A 19036-nucleotide genomic window follows, 5' to 3' on the forward strand; every position below is an offset into this window, starting at 1 on the left:
AAATGCTTCCAGGCAGTTCTTGGGAATATAAAGCTTTTTTTTTTTTTTTTTTTTTCCTGAGGGTTCATGACTAATCCCTTCCATTGTAGAAGGAATCTTTATTGAGCAACTACTGTGTGCCAGGCATGGTGCTGGAGTCACTGCCTTCTTGAAACACATCCTTGACATAATGTTTTCTTCTCTTTCTTTTCTTTTCTTTTTTTTTGAGATGGAGTCTCGCTCTCTTGCCCAGGCTGCAGCGCAATGGCATAAACTCAGCTCGCTGCAACCCTGTCTCCTGAGTTCAAGCGATTCTCCTGCCTCAGCCTCCTAAGTAGCTGGGATTACAGGCCCATGCCACCATACGCGGCTAATTTTTTTGTGTTTTTAGTAGAGACGGGGGTTTTGCCATGTTGGCCAGGCTGGTCTCGAACTCCTGGCCTCAAGTGATCCACCTACCTCGGCCTCCCAAAGTGCTGGGATTACAGGTGTGAGCCACCACACCTGGTCAACATGTTTTAAAAGGAAAAAAAGTAAATGAAGTTATTGCAGCTGGGGGAAGAGCATTTCAGCCCGTGTAAAGGCCCTGAGGTAGGACTGCACTTGGTGTATTGGAGGAAAAGCCAGGAGGCCCGTGTGGCTGCAGCAGAGGGAGCAAGGGAGAGACAGGGAGGAAAGGAGGGCAGGGAGGGGATAGGGCAGGTCATGCAGGGCCTTGTGGGCTTCAGTGAGGACTTGGGCTTTGACCCAGAGGAAGATGGGAGCCATGGAGGGCTGTAGGCAGAGGAGAGATGGGACCCAATTCAGGTGCTCACCTGCACCCTCTGGCTGCTTCAGAGAGGACTGTGGGGATGGGGGTGGCTGTGGCCAGGGTGGAGGTGCCTCACCTGCTCTGGGAGGGCAGTGATGGGGCTGGACCAAGATGGAGACAGAGGAGCAGGGAGAAGTGGGTAGATGTGGGATAGACTCTGCAGGCAGAGGTGTCGGATTGGCTGATAGATTATACATAATGGAGGGGGCTGGGGGAGGAAAAGAACAATTTCAAGCCTGGGAAGCAGACGAAAGGGACAATTGATCCACAAAGATGTCAGATTTCCACAGAGCGAAGCCTTTTTCAAAGAGCAAAGTTTTCAGCCTCAGATGAGCCAGCTGCCAAGGCCCAGGGAGTGTGGCTGGCTGGAGTGAGACCTCCCGGACCTGTCTCCCCTACCCCCACCCCAGCATCAAGGATGAGGATGAAGGTTGAGGGAGGGTGTCCTGATGGCTGCAGGGTCAAGCCCCCAGCAAACCTCAGGGGAGACGAGATGGGCAATTGCCCCCGGGCTGCAAAAATGTAATCAAGCCCTGGGGTTAGAGGAGGGCTCCGGGCCTCACCAGGTAAGTTAGAAAGTCAATGTGGACATCCATGTTCTTCCACCTACCAGGGTAACTTGAAGCCCTGCGGGGCAGATGTCAGGCCCTCAAAGCACCTCAGGGCCTTTGCACAAGCTATACTTACTGCCTGGAGCCCCTCCCCTCCCTTTTTCTCCCCTCCCCTCCCCTCCTTTGCCCTCTTCTGACGGAGTCTTGCTCTGTCACCCAGGCTGGAGTGCAGTGGTGTGATCTCGGTTCACTACAACCTCTGCCTCCTGGGTTCAAGTGATCCTCCCTCCTCAGCCTCCTGAGTAGCTGAGATTACAGATGCCTGCCACCACACCCAGCTAATTTTTGTATTTTTAGTAGAGACGGGGTTTCACCTTGTTGGTGAGGCTGGTCTCGAACTGCTGACCTCATCGCTACCCCTTTCTTATCTTTCAGGTCTTTGTTCGGGCATCACTTCCTCCAGGAAGCCTCCCTGATGCCCCAGCCTGAGTCAGGTGCTCCCTCTGGGCCCAACCGTGCCTGTGACTCTCCCATCATGGCTCTGATGCTGTAAAACCCCAGTGCTGTCAACACGATGCTCTGCGTCCTTCTTCCCTCACTGGACTGTGAACCCGTAAGGGCCAGGTCTGTTCTAATCACCAGTGCTTAGAAGAATTTGGTTGGGCACAGTGGCTCATGCCTGTAATCCCAGCACTTTGGGAGGCTGAGGCAGGCGGATCATGAAGTCAGGAGATCGAGACCATCCTGGCTAACACGGTGAAACCCCGTCTCTACTAAAAAATACAAAAAACTAGCCGGGCGAGGTGGCGGGCGCCTGTAATCCCAGCTACTCAGGAGGCTGAGGTAGGAGAATGGTGTGAACCCGGGAGGTGGAGCTTGCAGTGAGCCGAGATCATGCCATTGCACTCCAGCCTGGGCGACAGAGCAAGACTCCGTCTCAAAAAAAAAAAAAAAAAAGAAAAGAAAAGAAAATGCCAAAAATACGTGCTCACGGGTGCGCTCCTCCACTGCTGGTGGGAATGCAAAATGGTACAGCCACTCTGGGAAATGGTTTGGCAGTTCCTTAAAAAGTTAAACAGACACCTACCATACGACCCAGGCACCCACTGCTAGGTGTTTCCCCGAGAGAAACAGAAGCATATGTCCACCCGGAAACACGTGTGAGGATGTTCGTAGCAGCTTTCTTTGTGACAGCCAAACACAGGATACAAACCCAAATACCCATCCGCTGGTGGCTCGGTAAACAGACTGCGGTCCACCCAGGCACTGGAATACGACTCAGCAATAAAAAGGGGTGGACTATGGAGACACGCACCAGCTTGGATGAGTCTCCAATGCACCTGTGCTGAGTGGAAGATGTCAGATTCAAAACATCAGTTTTAAAAATAGGCAAAGGAAACAGCGGCGATGGAGTAGAAGATGCACCTGGGAGGAGAGGGGCAGTTCATGACAGGGGTCACAGAGATCTTTTGGGTGCCAGAATGCTCTTCCCCAGGGCAGGGCTAGGGTGAGGTGGTAGAGGGATCTTCCCCAGGAGCAAACTTTAAGGGAGGACCCAAAAACTCCCCAAACAACAATAAAAACTCAGCTATCAAACTAAATAACATCTGACTGCATCTTCTCTTCTCTTCTCCTCCTCTCCTCTCCTCTTCTTCTCTCTTCTCTCCTCTCTCTTCTCCTCTCTTCTCTCTTCTCCTCTCTCCTCTCCTCTCCTCTCCTCTTTCTCTTCTCTTAATTCTCATCTCTTCAATTCTCTTCTCTTCAATTCTCGTTTCTTCAATTCTCTTCTCTCCTCTTTTCTTTTTGAGATGGAGTCTCGCTCAGTCACCCAGGCTGGAGTGCAGTGGCGTGATCTCAGTTCAATACAACCTCCACCTCCTGAGTTCAAGCAATTTTCCTGCCTCAGCCTCCTGAGTAGCTGGGATTACAGGCACACACCACCACGCTCAGCTAATTTTTGTATTTTTAGTAGAGACGGGGTTTTGTTACGTTGTTTGGGCTGGTCTCGAACTCCTGATCTCAGGTGATCCACTGCCTTGGTCTCCCAAAGTGCTGGGATTACAGGCCTGAGCCACTGTGCCTGACCTTTCTTTTCCCCTTCCTTCCATCCTTCCTTCCTTCCTTCCTTCCTTCCTTCCTTCCTTCCTTCCTTCCTTCCTTCCTTCCTTCCTTCCTTCCTTCCTTCCCTCCCTCCCTCCCTTTCTCTTTCTTTCTTTCTCTCTTCTTTCTCTTTTTCTTTTCTTTCTGTCTCTCTCTCTCTTTCTTCCTTTTTCCCTCCCTCCATCCCTCCCTTCCTTTTCTCTCTCTTTCTTTTCTTTATTTTTTAAAAATTAATTTATTTTTTGATGGAGTCTTGCTCTGTCACCCAGGCTGGAGTGCAGTGGCACAATCTTGGCTAACCACAACCTCTGCCTCCCGGGTTCAAGCAATTCTCCTGCCTCAGGTTCCCAAGTGGCTGGGATTACTGGTCTGTGCCACCATGACTGGCTAATTTTTGTATTTTTAGTATAGACAGAATTTCACCATGTTGGCCAGGCTGGTTTCAAACTCCTGACCCCAAATGATCCACCTGTCTCACCTTTTTTTTTTTTTTTAAAACAGATTGGGTCTTGCTCTATTGCCCAGGCTGGAGTGCAGTGGCACAACCACGGCTCACTGCAGCCTCCATCTCCTGGGCTCAAGTGATCCTCCCACCTCAGCTTCCTGAGTAGCTGAGATCACAGGCATGTGCCACCATGCCCGGCTAAGTTATTTCATCTTTTGTAGAGATGGGGTCTTGCTATGTTGCTCAGGTTGGCCTCTAACTTGTGGGCTCAAGTGATCCTCCTGCCTCAGCCTCCCAAAGTGATAGGATTATAGGCATAAGCCACTGTGCCCAGCCCAATACAATATTTTTTTTAAAAAAATCAAAATTAATGAAAATAAAATATCCAGATGGCCCATCAATGATAGACTGGATTAAGAAAATGTGGTACATATACACATACCATGGAATACTATGCAGCCATAAAAAGGAACGAGCTCACGTCCTTTGCAGGGTCATGGATGGTGTTGGAGGCCATTATCCTCAGCAAACTAACACAGGAACAAAAAACCAAACACTGCACGTTTTCACCTAACAGCGGGAGCTGAATAATGATGAGAATACATGGATACAGGGTGGGGAACAACACACACTGGGGCCTGCTGGAAGAGGGAGGGAGGGAGAGCATTACCAAGAATAGCTAATGGATGCTGGGCTTAATACCTAGCAGCAAACTACCATGGCAAGCAAATGATCCATGCAGCAAACTACCATGGCACAGGCTTACCTCTGTTACAAACCTGTACAACCTGCACATGTATCCCTGAGCTTAAAAGTTGAAGAAAACAAAAAAATCTGGGATGAACCGGGCACGGTGGCTCATGCCTGTAATTCCAGCACTTTGGGAGGCCAAAGCGGGCAGATCACCTGAGGTCAAGAGTTCGAGACCAGCCTGGCCAACATGGTGAAACCCTGTCTCTACTAAAAATACAAAAAGTAGCCAGGCGTGGTGGTGGATGCCTGTAATCCCAGCTACTCAGGAAGCTGAGGCAGGAGAATCACTTAAACCCGGGAGGTGGAGGTTGCAGTGAGCTGAGATCATGCCACTGCACTCCAGCCTGGGAGATAGAGTGAGACCCTATCTAAAAAAAAAAAAAAAAATCAAACTTGCTAACAAAGAGAGAATTCCGGCCAGGTATGGTGGCTCAAGCCTGTAATCCCAGCATTTTGGGAGGCCAAGGCGGGCAGATCACCTGAGGTCAGGAGTTTGAGATCATCCTGGCCAACATGGTGAAATCCTGTCTCTACTAAAAATACAAAAATTAGCTGGGCGTGGTGGCGGGTGCCTATAATCCTAGCTATTCGGGAGGCTGAGGCAGGAGAATCGCTTAAGCCTGGGAGGTGGAGGTTACAGTGAACTGAGGTCGTGCCACTGTACTCCAGCCTGAACAACAGAATGAGACTGTATCAGAAACAAAGAGAATTCCTTGTTCTGCTACCAGACCTCACCTTACTCCCCTCCCCCTAGTTAGGGGCCCTAAATCTTTATCTCCATCTGGCTGCTGGTGACAAGCACCCCTGTGTGTTTAGGTCAAAATTCACCCGGCTGTATTCTTGAGATTTCTGTGTTTGGGGTTTCCAAGTTTCATCTCAATAAGAAAGTTAAGAAAAAAGAAACGCGGCCGGGCGCGGTGGCTCATGTTTGTAATCCCAGCACTTTGCGGGGCTGAGACAGGGGGATCACCTGAGGTTGGGAGTTTGAGACCAGCCTGATCAACATGGAGAAACCCCGTCTCTACTAAAAATATAAAATTAGCCAGATGTGGTGGCGCATACCTGTAATCCCAGCTACTCGGGAGGCTGAGGCAAGAGAATCATTTGAACCTGGGAGGCAGAGGTTGCAGTGAGCCGAGATCGCGCCATTGCAATCCAGCCTGGGCAATAAGAGCAAAACTCTGTCTTAAAAAAAAAGAAGAAAGAAAGAAAAAAGAAACGCAGGCAGACAAAACAACCTTACTGGTTTCAAGAACACCCACAAGTTTTTTTTTTTTAAAACCCATTCTGAACTTTGGGAGGCCGAGGAAGGAGGATCGCTTGAAGCCAGGAGTTGGAGAGCAGCCTGGACAATGTAGCGAGACCTTATTTCTATAAAAAATTAAAAATTAGCCGGCCGTGGTGGCATGCACCCGTAGTCCCAGTTACTTGGGAAGCTGAGGTGGCAGGATCACCTGAGCCCAGAAGGTTGAGGCTGCAGTGAGCTGAGATCACACAACTGCACCCCAGCCTGGGCGACAGAACAAGACCCTGTCAAAGAAAAAGAAAAAAAAAAGCCAATTCTAGTGGTTATGGGGATAGAAGGGGGAATATACAAAACAAGAGGCAGTAGAGGGGGGAGTGGGGATTAAGGACATATTTGTTGAATGAATACAGCCGTGGACGAGGAGATACGGCTCCCAAAGGCTCCTGGAGGCCACGGTATATAAACAAAAAGGGAACAAGATCATTAAGAGGGGCTGTCCCCTCCTGCCTCTGCCTACCCTCCTCACCCTCCATCCGCAGCACCGACTAGGAGGGGGAAGACGTGGCTGGTGGCCTGTCCCTCTTCCCCATTATCCTGGGAGCCCCGTGGGGACAGGGACCAGGGGCTGATGTCACCACCGCTGCATCCCCAGTGAGTCTCGGGCTGGCATACAGTAGGCGCTCCATACATGCGCGAGTGTCTGGGATGGGCAGCTCGGGGGTCTTTGACTACTGGGGGCATGGGGGTGTCTTTTGTCCTTCCTGCTCCTATGGGAGGAATCAGGCGTCCCTGGGGGCAGGAGTCCCCCAAGTTCAGCCCCTGGACCCTCCTGGGCCCGAAGAGGGGGAGGGGCAAGTGGGGGTTTCACAGAGAGGGGAATGGGGGAACGCAGGTGCCCAGGTGCCACCCTGGGAGGACCCCGCCCACGCCTCGCAAGGTCTCCACAGCTTGCAGGGGACAAGGGAATGGGCTCCAGGCTGGCCAATGGGGGCGCAGAGGGGGCGCATTACCTCATCAGGCGGCGCGGCCATTGGCTGCGGGCATCCAGTGGGCGGGAGCGGGGCTGGAGCTCCCGGGACCCGGGAGGGGGTTGCAGGGGCCAGCCCTGGAGGATCCTGTGGGAGGGGGGAAGGGGAGGAGAGGGTAGGGGAAGCGAGGGGGGAGTGCAGGAAATGAGGAATTTGCAATATCTGCGGGGCTGTGAGGGGGTCTTTGGGAGTGTGTCGCCCCTACTTCCTGTCCCCCAACTCCACGCTGCCCCCTACTCCGTGTTGTACCTCTCCCACGAGGGTCCCCTCGCCTGGGCATCTTGGTGGGGGAGGGGGAGGGGTGGGAAGAGCAGAAGGGGAATGAGAGGGTCCCCTTCCCGCAGCTAAATTAGCAGCTCCCTTCCCAAGGGTTCTTTTAACACCCTTCCACTCCGTCCCCCGCCTCCCTGCACACACACACATTGTCCCCCAGGAGGCAAGGACAGACGCACCCACCCCCACTCAGAACACACCTCCTTTTGTGGAACTGCCCGAGACCGCAGCATTCCTGCCACAGAATTCCAGGGAGCGCTCATGGTCCACGGAACATCCTCGGAGCACCCACAAGTGGTGGGGGGCAGGGCTCCATGTCTTTGAGCCTCAGTTTCCCCTGTGTGAAATGGGGTAGATAAAAGCCTCCACATCCCGGGACTGCTGTGAAGATTCATTCAATCAGGCAACGAGCACTTACCAAGACGGGGTGCTGGGGATAGGGCACCACCGAGTCGGGCCCAGACTCCACCCTGAGGTCTGGTGGAGGAAAACAGAGGTAGATGGGTAGATACAGCGGGTCATTTCAAAAGACCATACCTGCCAAATAAAAGAAAAATGACAATAAAAACAAGGGGATGAGGTGGAGAGCGAGTTGGATGTCACTTTAGACCAGCAATCAAGGAGGGCTTTCCTGAGGAGGTGATGTTTAGGGAGAATAAAAAGAAGCTGTGGGAAGAACTGGGAGAAGAGTTCCAGGTGGAGGGAACCAGCCTGTGCAAAGGTACCGAGGCAGCACTAAGTCTGGCGGAACAGCAAGGAGGCCTGTGTGGCCGGAGCAGAGTGAGGAGGGGGAGAGAGGATGGAGGGGAGCAGAGGGTGGGGAAGGGATGGGATAGGCCTTGCAGGGCCTTTTAGCACTTAGTAAGGACTTGGGCTTTGACCCTAAGGGAGATGGAAGCCGTGGAGGGCTGTGGGTAGAGGTGGGATGGATGCTGACTCATAGGAGGTTCATAGGAGCTCTCTGACTGCTTGCTGTGGGGAGGATAGACTGTGGGGTGGGAGCCAGGGACCAGGATGGAGGTGACCCTGGCTCATCCAGATAAGCATTGATGGTGCCAGATCAAGGCTGGAACCACAGGAGGAGTGAGGAGAGGACAAGACCAAGGTCTATTTGGAGCCAACAGATTTCATTCTAGGAGTATTGGGTTGTGGGGGAGGTGCATCGGTGGTTCCTGCACAGGACCGGACCCACAGTGGCAGGAGGCGTGAACAGTAGGCGGATAGTTGGGTGGTCTTTTCCTTCCCCCATTCCCCACTCCAGGCCTCTACATTCAAGGCCAAATGAATGAATGAGTCACCTCCAGCTGAGAGTGGCTGGGAGAGGTATACACTAGGCGCTGACTCAAACCTCCCACTCTGGCGCCTGTACTCCTGAGTCATCCACACCCCCTGCTCCTCACTGTCTCAAAGCCGGAGGGCCAAGTGTACCCCCCAAGCGAGATTAGTAACACATCAAACCTCTCTCAGCATCTCGCCCTCCTGCCTAAGAACCCCGATTCTGCAGTCCTAGCCTCAGCCCCACCTGATACTGAAATCTCCCCCAGGGTCCCCCTTGGTGGTTAGTGTGACCTTACTTTACATGCCTCCAGGACCAGGAAGCTCTCTCTTTTTGAGTAAGTGAAATATCATAGGAGGGGCCCCCAATGTTTTAAAAAGATCATCCTGGACTGCGTTCACCTGTTGTGAACCCTCCATGACTCCCTGTCGCCCTCAGGACAAAGTTCTATCTCCTCAGCATGTCTTATGAGTGGTCTGGGCTCTGCTGACTTCCCCAGCTACACCCCCCTCCCCATCCCCACCCCACTTCCCACCCAGTCACGCTCATGGTTATAAGCATAATTCCTTCTCAACCTTTGCACAAGCTGTTCTCTCTCTTTGGAAGGCCTTTCTTCCTTCCTTTTTTGCTTGCCTGCCTCAAAGTATACATTTAAGCACGGTTTAGATGTCAGCCCTTCTAGGAAGGCTTCCCCCACCCCCTAGGGTGAGTGAAAGAACCTTGATCTCTCTTGGATACATTGTATCTCCCCTAATCTAGCCTTGCAGATTAGAACTCCCACTCGCCAGCTGCCGACTTCTGGGCTGGTAGCTGTTTGCAGGGCTCAGAAATTCACCAGCCATGGGTTTTTGGTGGGGAAATTCTGTTCTTCCCAGAACTGTCCCTCTGGGTATCCCTGAGGACATCATTAGTTTAAAACCATCTCCTCTGATCTGCTCCCACAGGACACTCCCCATGCAACCACAGCCCCGAGGTGAAGTGGGGGGTTCCATTTGAAGAGTGATTGACTAACAGCCATTAGATTAATGGGCAAAGCGCAGTGTTTTCATTTCTGCTGCATCTACAAACTAAATGTTCCCATGTAATTACAATTAAGGACATGTTCGCCTGTGACAGCTCCTGGCTTCCTGGCCTCCCCAGCCGCTCTCTCCCGCCCCTTCTCGGGCCATTTGCTATTTTTTCCTCCTTTCACCCCCTCTTTTTGGCCTTCTTTTCTCCAGTCCTCAGTTCTTCTTCCCAATTTCCTCATTTCTCCCCACCTTTCTGCTTTGAAACTCCTTTTCCTTCTTCTTTTCTTCTCTCTGCCTCTTCCTGTCTCTCCGCTTCTGTCTCTCTCTCTCTTCCTATATCTCAGTTTCCTCTATGTCTCTCAATTTCTGTTTATCTTTGTCCTCTTTTCTCTGTTTCTGTCTCTCTTTCTCTCTGCCCCTCTCTGAGTCCTCCCTCTCTTTTAATGATGTATAACTTATAAAGTGCTCAAATCTTGTGTGTAGCCTGAGGAATCGTGACATGGACATAGACCCATTTGGCTACCACCACAGCAAGACGGAGAACATTCCCCTCAGAAGCTCCCTTGGTGCTGCCTCGCAATTAGACCCTCTCAAGGATAACTACTTTTTTCTTGTTTTGAGACAGAGTCTCGCTCTGATTCCCAGGCTGGAGTGCAGTGGCACGATCTTGGCTCATTGCCACCTCCGCCTCCCAGGTTCAAGTGATTCTCCTGCCTCAGACTCCCGAGTAGCTGGGATGACAGGCAAGCTCTACCACGGCTGGCTAATGTTTTGTATTTTTAGTAGAGACGGGGTTTCAGCATGTTGCCCAGGCTGGTCTCAAACTCCTGACCTCAAGTGATCTACCTGCCTCGGCCTCCCCAAATACTGGGATTACAGGAATGAGCCGCTGCGCCTCTCTTTAGCCTTCCCAACCCTAGCGTCAAACCTCTGCCCCCCAACCCTAATACTGGGACTAGAGTGTCCTTGACACCTCCCACCCTCCCCAGTTGCCCTTTCAGGGCAGGCACAGATGAGGGCTATGGGCCTGGGGTGAAGGGAGGCCTTCTGTGGATGAAGCAACCCTTTGGGAGAGCCGACTATGGCCCCCCTGAGCTCCCCGGGGGACATTACAGGCCAGGACCCTTTTTGTCCTAAAACCTTTTCTGATTTTGGTCTGAAAATCCCCTTCCCTAGGCTTTTTTTTTTTTTTTTTGAGACGGAGTGTCCCGCTCTGTTGCCAGGCTGTAGTGCAGTGGTGCGATCTTGGCTCACTGCAAGCTCTGCCTCCTGGGTTCAAGCAATTCTCCTGCCTCAGCCTCCCGAGTAGCTGGGACTATAGGCGTGTGCCACCATGCCCAGCTAATTTATTTTTTATTTTTTTATTTTTAGTAGAGACGGGATTTCACCACGATGGCCAGGATGATCTTGATCTCCTGACCTGACCTCGAGATCCGCGTGCCTTGGCCTCCCAAAGTGCTGAGACTACAGGCGGGAGCCGCTGCGCCTGGCCTCACTAGGCTCTTCTAAAGACAAACGCCCTCCTGGGGTCCCAGCGCCCTCTGACCTGACCCTACAGATTAGCCTTTTGGCTCAGGAAACTTCGCTTTTCCTTCCCCGTCTACAGATGGTACAACTGAGGCCCAGTGTGGGGTGCTCGCCCAATGTCAGATGGTAGAGTCTGAACCCAGTGCCAGTAGAACCCAGGCCTGCAAGGGGACAGCTTTGAGCTCTGTGGCCTCAGGATGGCTCCTTCTGTGTTCCGAGCCTGTGTCCTCACTGTGAAATGGGAGACTGGATGTTGGGCCAGGTGCCCTGATGATCTCTGAGGCTATCCGACCTGGCTGCAGGGCGCTGATCCCCTGGACCCTGCTCCAATCAGGTGAGTGATACTATGGGGAGTGGCAGGGGAGCTTTCTTCGTGCCTGGGAAGTTCAAGGCCAAATGGGGGCTTCCCGGGACAGAGAGCAGGTTAGATAATTATCTGCCTTTGGTCCTCCGGATTGGTCGGTGCGCTCCCTGATGAAATGGGACATAGGATGGACATGTTCAGTCACTTGTCCCCAGCAAATTCCGGTTTCAATCCCACCTCCACTGCTTTGCTTAGGCCTGTCCACCTACTGGACCATCCTACTCCTTGCTTCCCTGCTTACCCAAAGCCTCCCAGCCTCCAAAGGCCAGACTCGAGCCTCATGCATCTTTTTTCTTTCCCTACAGTAGTCTAGCACAGGGCTGTGTCTCTGGTTGGAAAAAAAAATACCAACAGTGGTCTGGGTGTGGTGGCTTATGCCTGTAATCCCAGCACTTTGGGAGGCTGAGGCAGGTGGATCACTTGAGGTCAGGAGTTCCTGACCAGCCTGGCCAACGTGGTAAAACCCCCATCTGCACTAAAAACACAAAAATTAACCAGGTGTGGTGGTGCACCCCTGTAATCCCAGCTACTTGGGAGGCCGAGGCACGAGGATCTCTTGAACCTGGGAGGCGGAAGTTGCAGTGAGCCAAGATGATGCCTCTGCACTCCAGCCTGGGTGACGAAGTGAGAATCCATCTCAAAAAACAAACGAACAAACAAAAAACCAACAACGATGACCTTCATCACCATCACCATCATCCCTGCATTACTGAGCATTCTGTATGCGCCAAGCCTTGTGCTGAGGATTTAACTTGAATTCTTGTGGATAATCCAGGCCATCGTTCACAAGGGTCTTCTGAAATAAGCCCTGTCATTCATTGTTCCCATTTTCCAGAGGAGTAGGTATCAAAGCTCTGAGAGGATGCAGTGCTTGGCTGAAGGTCATGAAGCCAGTGAATAGCAAAGCTGGGATTCGAACCTATCTCTGGGCGACCCCAGACCTCCAACACTGGAGGCAAATGACAACATAAACTCGATCCCTCCTCTCCCCTCCCTGTGGCTGAAACTGCATTTGCAGACACCAAATGCAGCCTGTCAGCAGCTCCTCTGGCCTCTGATAAATCAGGAGAATTAAAATCCATTTAGAGGGAAATCTCGAAATAGGTCTGCGTTGTGTTTTGTGTGTGTGGGTTTTTTTTTTCCCTCTTCCCCCTGCTGTCTCCAACTGGGTAATGTATTCTAGGAGCAGAACTGATTCTGACTTAATTGAATTTAAAAGCAGGTATTACATCTGCACCTTGTAAGTGAACGCACGTGGAGGAACGGCTGCCAGGATGGAGTGCTGTTTTTCATTTTTTATTTTTTTGAGATGGAGTCTCACTCTGTTGCCCAGACTGGAGTGCAGTGGCACGATCTCGGCTCACTGCAACCTCCACCTCCCGTTTTCAAGTGATTCTCCTGCCTCAACCTCTGGAGTAGCCACCACCATGCCCAGCTTATTTTTTGTATTTTTTAGTAGAGACGGGGTTTCACCATGTTACCCAGGCTGGTCTTGAACTCCAGACCTCAGGGGATCTACCTGCCTCGCCTCCCAGCATGCTGACAGGCGTGAGCCACGCTGCCCGGCCGGGATGGAGTGTTTTTACCCAGTGTCCGCTTTAATCTTTCTTTGTACTGAGGAAGTGGCATTAATCCCCATTTGGGACTCCTTGTTAGGGCCATCTCAGGCTGGGCCATAAAGGGTGGCGTGTTTGGAGATGTGAGGCCACGAGGACTTGCAGGTGAATTGGGGTATGGGTGCAGGAACTCAGCTGCCTGCTTTATCCTTCATTTTCCATTTCATTCTCATCTCTCCCTGGCGTCCTGTTAGCCCCGCCTCCAAGCCATGCCCAAACCACACCCAAACCACGTCCCTAACCTCCCACCTCTCACCTGCGCCTTTGCCTTTATCCCGATCTGAACCCCTGACACCTCCTGGACTTACTTTATCCTGGATCTCCCACAGCAGCTAAAGTGATTGCATACTTTTTTATTTTTTTCTTGAGGTGGAGTCTTGCTCTGTCTCCCAGGCTGGAGTGCAGTGGTGTCATCTCAGGTCACTGCAATCTCTGCCTCCCAAGTTCCAGTGATTCTCCTGTCTCAGCCTCCTGAGTAGCTGGGATTACAGGGGTGCACCACCACACCTGGTTAATTTTTGTGTTTTTAGTGCAGATGGGGGTTTTACCACGTTGGCCAGGCTGGTCAGGAACTCCTGACCTCAAGTGATCCACCCACCTCAGCCTCCCAAAGTTCTGGGATTACAGGCCTGAGCCACCGCGCCCGGCCTATTCATTTCTCTCTCTCTCTTTTTTTTAAAAAAAAAAAATTGTGGTAAAATATACATAATATAAAATTCACCATCTTAACTACTTTTATATTTATCTTTTCTCAGAGGCAGAGTCTTGCTCTGTCACCCAGGCTGGAGTGCAGTGGTACAATCATAGCTTACTGCAGCCTTGAACTCCTGGGCTCAAGTGATCCTCCCACCTCAGCCTCCCGAGTAGCTGGGATTACAGGTGTGTGTCACCACTCCCAGCTATTGTTTTTTCTTTTTCTTTTTTTTTTTGAGACAGAGTCTTGCTGTGTTGCATAGGCTGGAGTGCCGTAGCACGATCTAGGCTTGCTGCAACCTCTGCCTCTGGGGTTCAAGAGATTCTCGTGCCTCCGTCTCCCAAGTAGCTGGGATTACAGGCGTTCACTGCCATGCCCAGCAAATTTTTTGTATTTTTAGCAGAAATGGGGTTTCGCCATGTTGGCTAGGCTAGTCTCAAACTCCTGGCCTCAAGTTGATCCACTTGCCTCAGCCTCCAAGGTGAAGGGGTTACAGGTGTGAGCCACCATGCCCGGACCAAATTTTAAAATTGTTTTTGTAGAGACAGGGTCTTGCTATGTTGCCCAGGCTGGACATTTTAATCATTTTAAAGTGTACAATTCAGTGGCATTAAGTACATTCACAATGTTGTGCGACCATCACCACTATTTCCAAAAATTTTTCATTAGCCCAAAAAGAAACCCTGTAACCATTAAGCAATAACTCCCCATTGCCCTTGGCAACCTTGATTCTACATCCTGTCTTCAGGAATTTGCCTCCTCTAGGGATAATATATAAGTGGAATCATACGGTATTTGTCCTTCTGTAGACAGTAGGCTTCTTTCATTGAGCATAATGTTTTCAAGGTTCATCCACTTTGTAGCATATGTCAGAACTCCTTTTCTTTTCTTTTCTTTTCTTTTTTTTTGAGACAGAATCTTGCTCTGTCACCCAGGCTGGAGTGCAGTAGCACAATCTCAGCTCACTGCAAGCTCCGCCTCCCAGGTTCACGCCATTCTCCTGCCTCAGCTTCCCAAATAGTGGCACTACTGGCGCCCGCTGCCACGCCCGGCTGCTTTTTTGTATTTTTAGTAGAGACGGAGTTTCACCGTGCTCGCCAGGATGGTCTCTATCTCCTGACCTCGTGATCCACCCGCCTCGGCTTCCCAAAGTGCTGGGATTATAGGCGTGAGCCACTGCTCCTCTTTTCTTTTTTGAGACAGAATCTCACTCTGTCACCCAGGTTGGAGTGCAGTGGCACGATCTCAGCTCACTGACACGGCCACCTCCCAGGTTCAAGGGATTCTCCTGCCTCAGCCTCCTGAGTAGCTGAGATTACAGGCACCTGCCACCACGCCCAGCTAATTTTTTTGTATTTCTAGTAGAGACAGGGTTTCATCATTTTGACCAGGCTGATCTCGAACTCCTGACCTCAGGTGATCTGCCCACCTCGGCCTCCCAAGGTGATGGGATTACGGGCATGAGCCACAGTGCCCAGCCCATTTCTTTCTTTTTTCTTTTTTTGAAACAGTGTCTCACTCTGTCACAAGGCTGGAGCACAGTGGCGCTATCATAGCTCACCGCAGCCTCAACCTCCCAGGCTCAAGCCATCCTCCAGTCTCCACCTCCCAAGTAACTAGGACTACAGGTGCATGCCACCGTGCCCAGATTATTTATTTATTTATTTATTTATTTATTTATTTATTTATTTATTATTATTTTTTTGTAGAGACAGGGCCTCACTATGTTGCCCATGCTGGTCTCCAATTTCCATGCTCAAGAGATCCTTCCACCTTGACCTCCCAAAGTGCTGGGATCACAGGTGTGTGTCACCGAACCCAGCCAGAACTTCTTTTCTTTTTAAGGTTAATATTCCACTGTTTGGACGGACCACACTGTGTTCATCCGTCATCCATCCAGGGACGCTGGGTTGTTTCTGCCTTTGGTTGTAGTGAATCGTGCTCTGTGAACATGTGTGTACAAGGATCTGCTGAGTCCCTGCTTGGAATTGTTGAGTCATATGATCCTTCTATGCCAAAATGATTGTTTTTAGCAAAGGCCTTTCACTCGCCTGCTCTAAATCCTTCCGTGGCTCCATATTGTCCCCAGAAAAGTGGAAACCCTGTCCTATGGGCCTCAAAGCACTGCCAACTTCTCCCTCCGCATCTCTCCTACGCCTCCTCTTCCCCACCCACTCCATACTCCAGCCACACTAAGTTACCTTCACTTGTTCCCAGGCCTTCGCACATGCTCTTCTTCCTCCCTGAAAATACTCTTCCCCATTTGTTTGGATTTATTTATTATTTAGAAATAGAGTCTCACTCTCTTGCCCAGGTCGGAGTGCAATGGTGCAATCTCAGCTCACTGCAACCTCTGCCTCCTGGGTTCAAGCACTTCTCATGCCTCAGCCTCCCAAGTAGCTGGGATCACAGGCACCTCCTGCCACCACGCCTGGATAATTTTTGTATTTTTAGTAGAGATGGGATTTCACCATGTTGACCAGGCTGGTTTTGAACTCCTGAACTCAGGTGATCTGCCCACCTTGGCCTCCCAAAGTGCTGGGATGACAGGCATGAGCCACCGCACCCGGCCTGTTGGTTTGTTTTAGAGACAGGGACTTGCTCTGTCATCCAGGGCAGAGTGCAGTGGTGCGATCATAGCTTACTGCAGCCTCGACCTCCTGGCCTCAAGTGAGTCTCCCACCTCAGCCTCCCAAGTAGCTGGGACCACAGGTGTGCACCATCACACCCAGCTAATTTTTTTTTTTTTTTAATATAGGGATAGGGTCTCGCTGTGTTGCCCAGGCTGGTCTCAAACTCCTGAGCTCAAGTGATCTTCCTGCCCCAGACTCCCAAAGTGTTGGGATTACTGGCATCAGCCACGGTGCCCAACTTCTTCCCTATTTCTTATTTTGGGTGACTCCTTCTCAGCTTTCAGCTCAGCTGTCCCTGCCTCCAGGAAGCCCTCCCTGATCTCCCAGGCTGGGTCAGACACCTTCTCTGGGTCCCCAGAGCTGCCTGAATCTCCCCCATCATGGCTCTGATTGTGGGCCACTTGACCTGTATGTCTTCCCCACTGGGAGGGTGGGGTTGGGTCTGTCTCAATCACCATGGTGTCCCCAGCACCCAGCACAGGATCCGGCACACAGTAGGTACTCAATAAATGCTTGCTAAATGCTGCCATGATTATTTCTCTCCCCCTCAACCCCCACACCAGACCCCGTGCCCTTGAGAAATACAGACACAGCCGCTTCCACACCAACTTCTTCCGTCTAATGGCAGACCTCAAACAGTATCTCAGGCTGTCGATTAGAAATAGATCCAATCAATGTGCTTGTTTTTCATTCCACGGTGCGTCTGTGATGGATGGGCGGGTGGGAGTGCTATTAGCTGGGAGAATTTTCTATATGTTCCAGGCTCTGGGTAGACTTTCTTCAAAAAGCTATCCGGCCAGATCTCAAATGAGAACGTCATTAAACACACACACACTCTCTCTCACACACATATTGCAGGAGAGCATCCCGTTCTTGGGGGGGAAAAAAAATAAAAGCAATTAATACATAACTGCAAATGTGGCAGTCTGCATGGAGGCTGTGAGGACTACAGCTGACAGGGAGCAAGAGGCAATTGTTTTTCTTTTTTTCCCAAACACATCAAAGTTCTCCCTGGAAGCGGCAGCCAGTAAATTATAGACTCATTTTTACCAGAGTGTCTTAAGTTGGATACCCCAGAAGCAGCTCCTGAAACAAGGATTTGGGGTTAAGTTGTTTACGTGGGAAGTGATTCAGGAAGCCCCAGGAGAGTGGGGAAGTGAGACAAGGAGGTAAAGAACCAACACTTATGAGCAGATGACTGCCCTGAGCAATTGGGCTCAGTCCCACTGGATACCCTTGGAAGATGGCATATAGCATCATGCACTTGTTCTTCCCAAGAGAGTGAGGGAGCTGGGGTATTTATCCACCAGCACCTGTCCATCACTGGCGAAGGGCTGCTTCCTGAGATATCAATTCTCTGTGACTTCCAACCTGGCCCTCACCCAGGTGACTGCAGAAGGATGCTGTTGGCAGGTGCTGAAATGTGGGTGCACTAGGGACACCCACAGTGTCTGCTACACATAGTAGCATTCACAAAGCCTCTATTTCCTATCACCATTCATTCATTCATTGAAAAATACTTATTAAGCTCACACTGGGTGCTGTGCTGGGGGCTGGAGACAGTGGTGAAATAGACCCAGCCCTTGCCCTCTCGGAATTCAAAGACACATAACCAGGCAGTTACAGCGTAGAGTGTCAGCCTGTGATGAGGGAAGCTCAGGCAGCTGGGGTAGCTCAGGAAGACTTCTTTCTCAGCATTGTAGAGCGGGGTCAGGTGAAGCTTCCCTGAGGGATGACATTTAAAGATGAGCAGGCGCTAGGTGAACAAGGAGAAGCAGGGGTGGAGCAAGGAAGAATGAAGTAGCTAGACTCTGAGGAATTTTGAAAATAAAGTTTAGACTTTCTCTTGAGGGCACTAGGGAGCCATGGAGAGTTATGGAGGGGAGAGGGGAAGGGTCAGACTTACACTTAAGATCGATTCTCCTGGCTGCTAGGAGCTCATCAAGAAGGCTATTGTAGGAGCTGATGGTGTCTATTGAAAAACACAGGTAGGGGGTACAGAGTGGGGCTGCCATGGAGACAATAATGTTGAAATCAACAGGACTTGGTGAGTGTGAAATTGGCAGGGTGGGGTGTTGATAAGAAAGGGAGATAGGGAGGCTTGTTCCCAACTTTCCAGAAAAAGAGTGGGGCTATCAGGGAGGGGGTTACAGGAGGAGGTGCTGGAGGAGGGATAAAAGGGATGCATTGGGAGTTGGGTAGGAGGTACCTGGTGGACCTCCAAGAGGAGGCATCCAGGAGGAACTGGAGAGAGATCTGGGACCAAGTCTGGGTGGAGACAGAAGTCAGGGCATCTTCAGGATGATTAAAGCTGCAGGAACAAGTTCCTAAATTTGGATCATCCAGGAAATAGGCCAGTTTTGATTGCAGGGTATTAAAATAATAGTAACAATAAATAATTAATTTCTTTTTTTCTTTCCCAGTGGCGAATGTCAGAAGCACAGTTCTCTAGTTCTGTGCCCTGGTCCCAGCAACCCCAGTGGTCCTCCAAGCAATGATGCCTGGAAATCCATCCAATGTAGCCATCTGCATCCTTTGGTCACATGACCAGGCTGAGCCAGTCAGGAGACCAGCAGAATAGGCTTCAGTGATTGGCTGGAGCCGGAGGTGGAACCAATTCACTCACAGGGTTGGAAAAGAGGAAAGGTGTGCATTGGTTAAGGTAACACTCCCTGCCATTATAAACTGGCAAAGCTCAATGACCCAACAGAAGTTTGTTGCTTATATAAA

At 50.9% G+C, this 19036-nt stretch overlaps 1 protein-coding gene across 1 annotated transcript in view; it reads right to left on the reverse strand.

Annotated features, from left to right (window-relative positions):
* Positions 1-2720: 2720 nt before the first annotated feature.
* SHC2 (SHC adaptor protein 2) overlaps positions 2721-19036 on the reverse strand; it is a 73881-nt gene continuing 57565 nt past the window's right edge. Inside the window, exons 3-5 of the mRNA XM_030936726.1 lie at positions 7119-7193; positions 6896-7000; positions 2721-2766 (exon numbers count right to left, since the gene is read on the reverse strand). Of these exons, the coding sequence (XP_030792586.1) occupies positions 2721-2766; positions 6896-7000; positions 7119-7193 (226 nt within the window). The remainder of the gene's footprint in view (positions 2767-6895; positions 7001-7118; positions 7194-19036) is intronic.

This window comes from Rhinopithecus roxellana, chromosome 8 (genome assembly GCF_007565055.1).
Source record: "Rhinopithecus roxellana isolate Shanxi Qingling chromosome 8, ASM756505v1, whole genome shotgun sequence".
Classification (NCBI taxonomy): Eukaryota; Metazoa; Chordata; class Mammalia; order Primates; family Cercopithecidae; genus Rhinopithecus; species Rhinopithecus roxellana.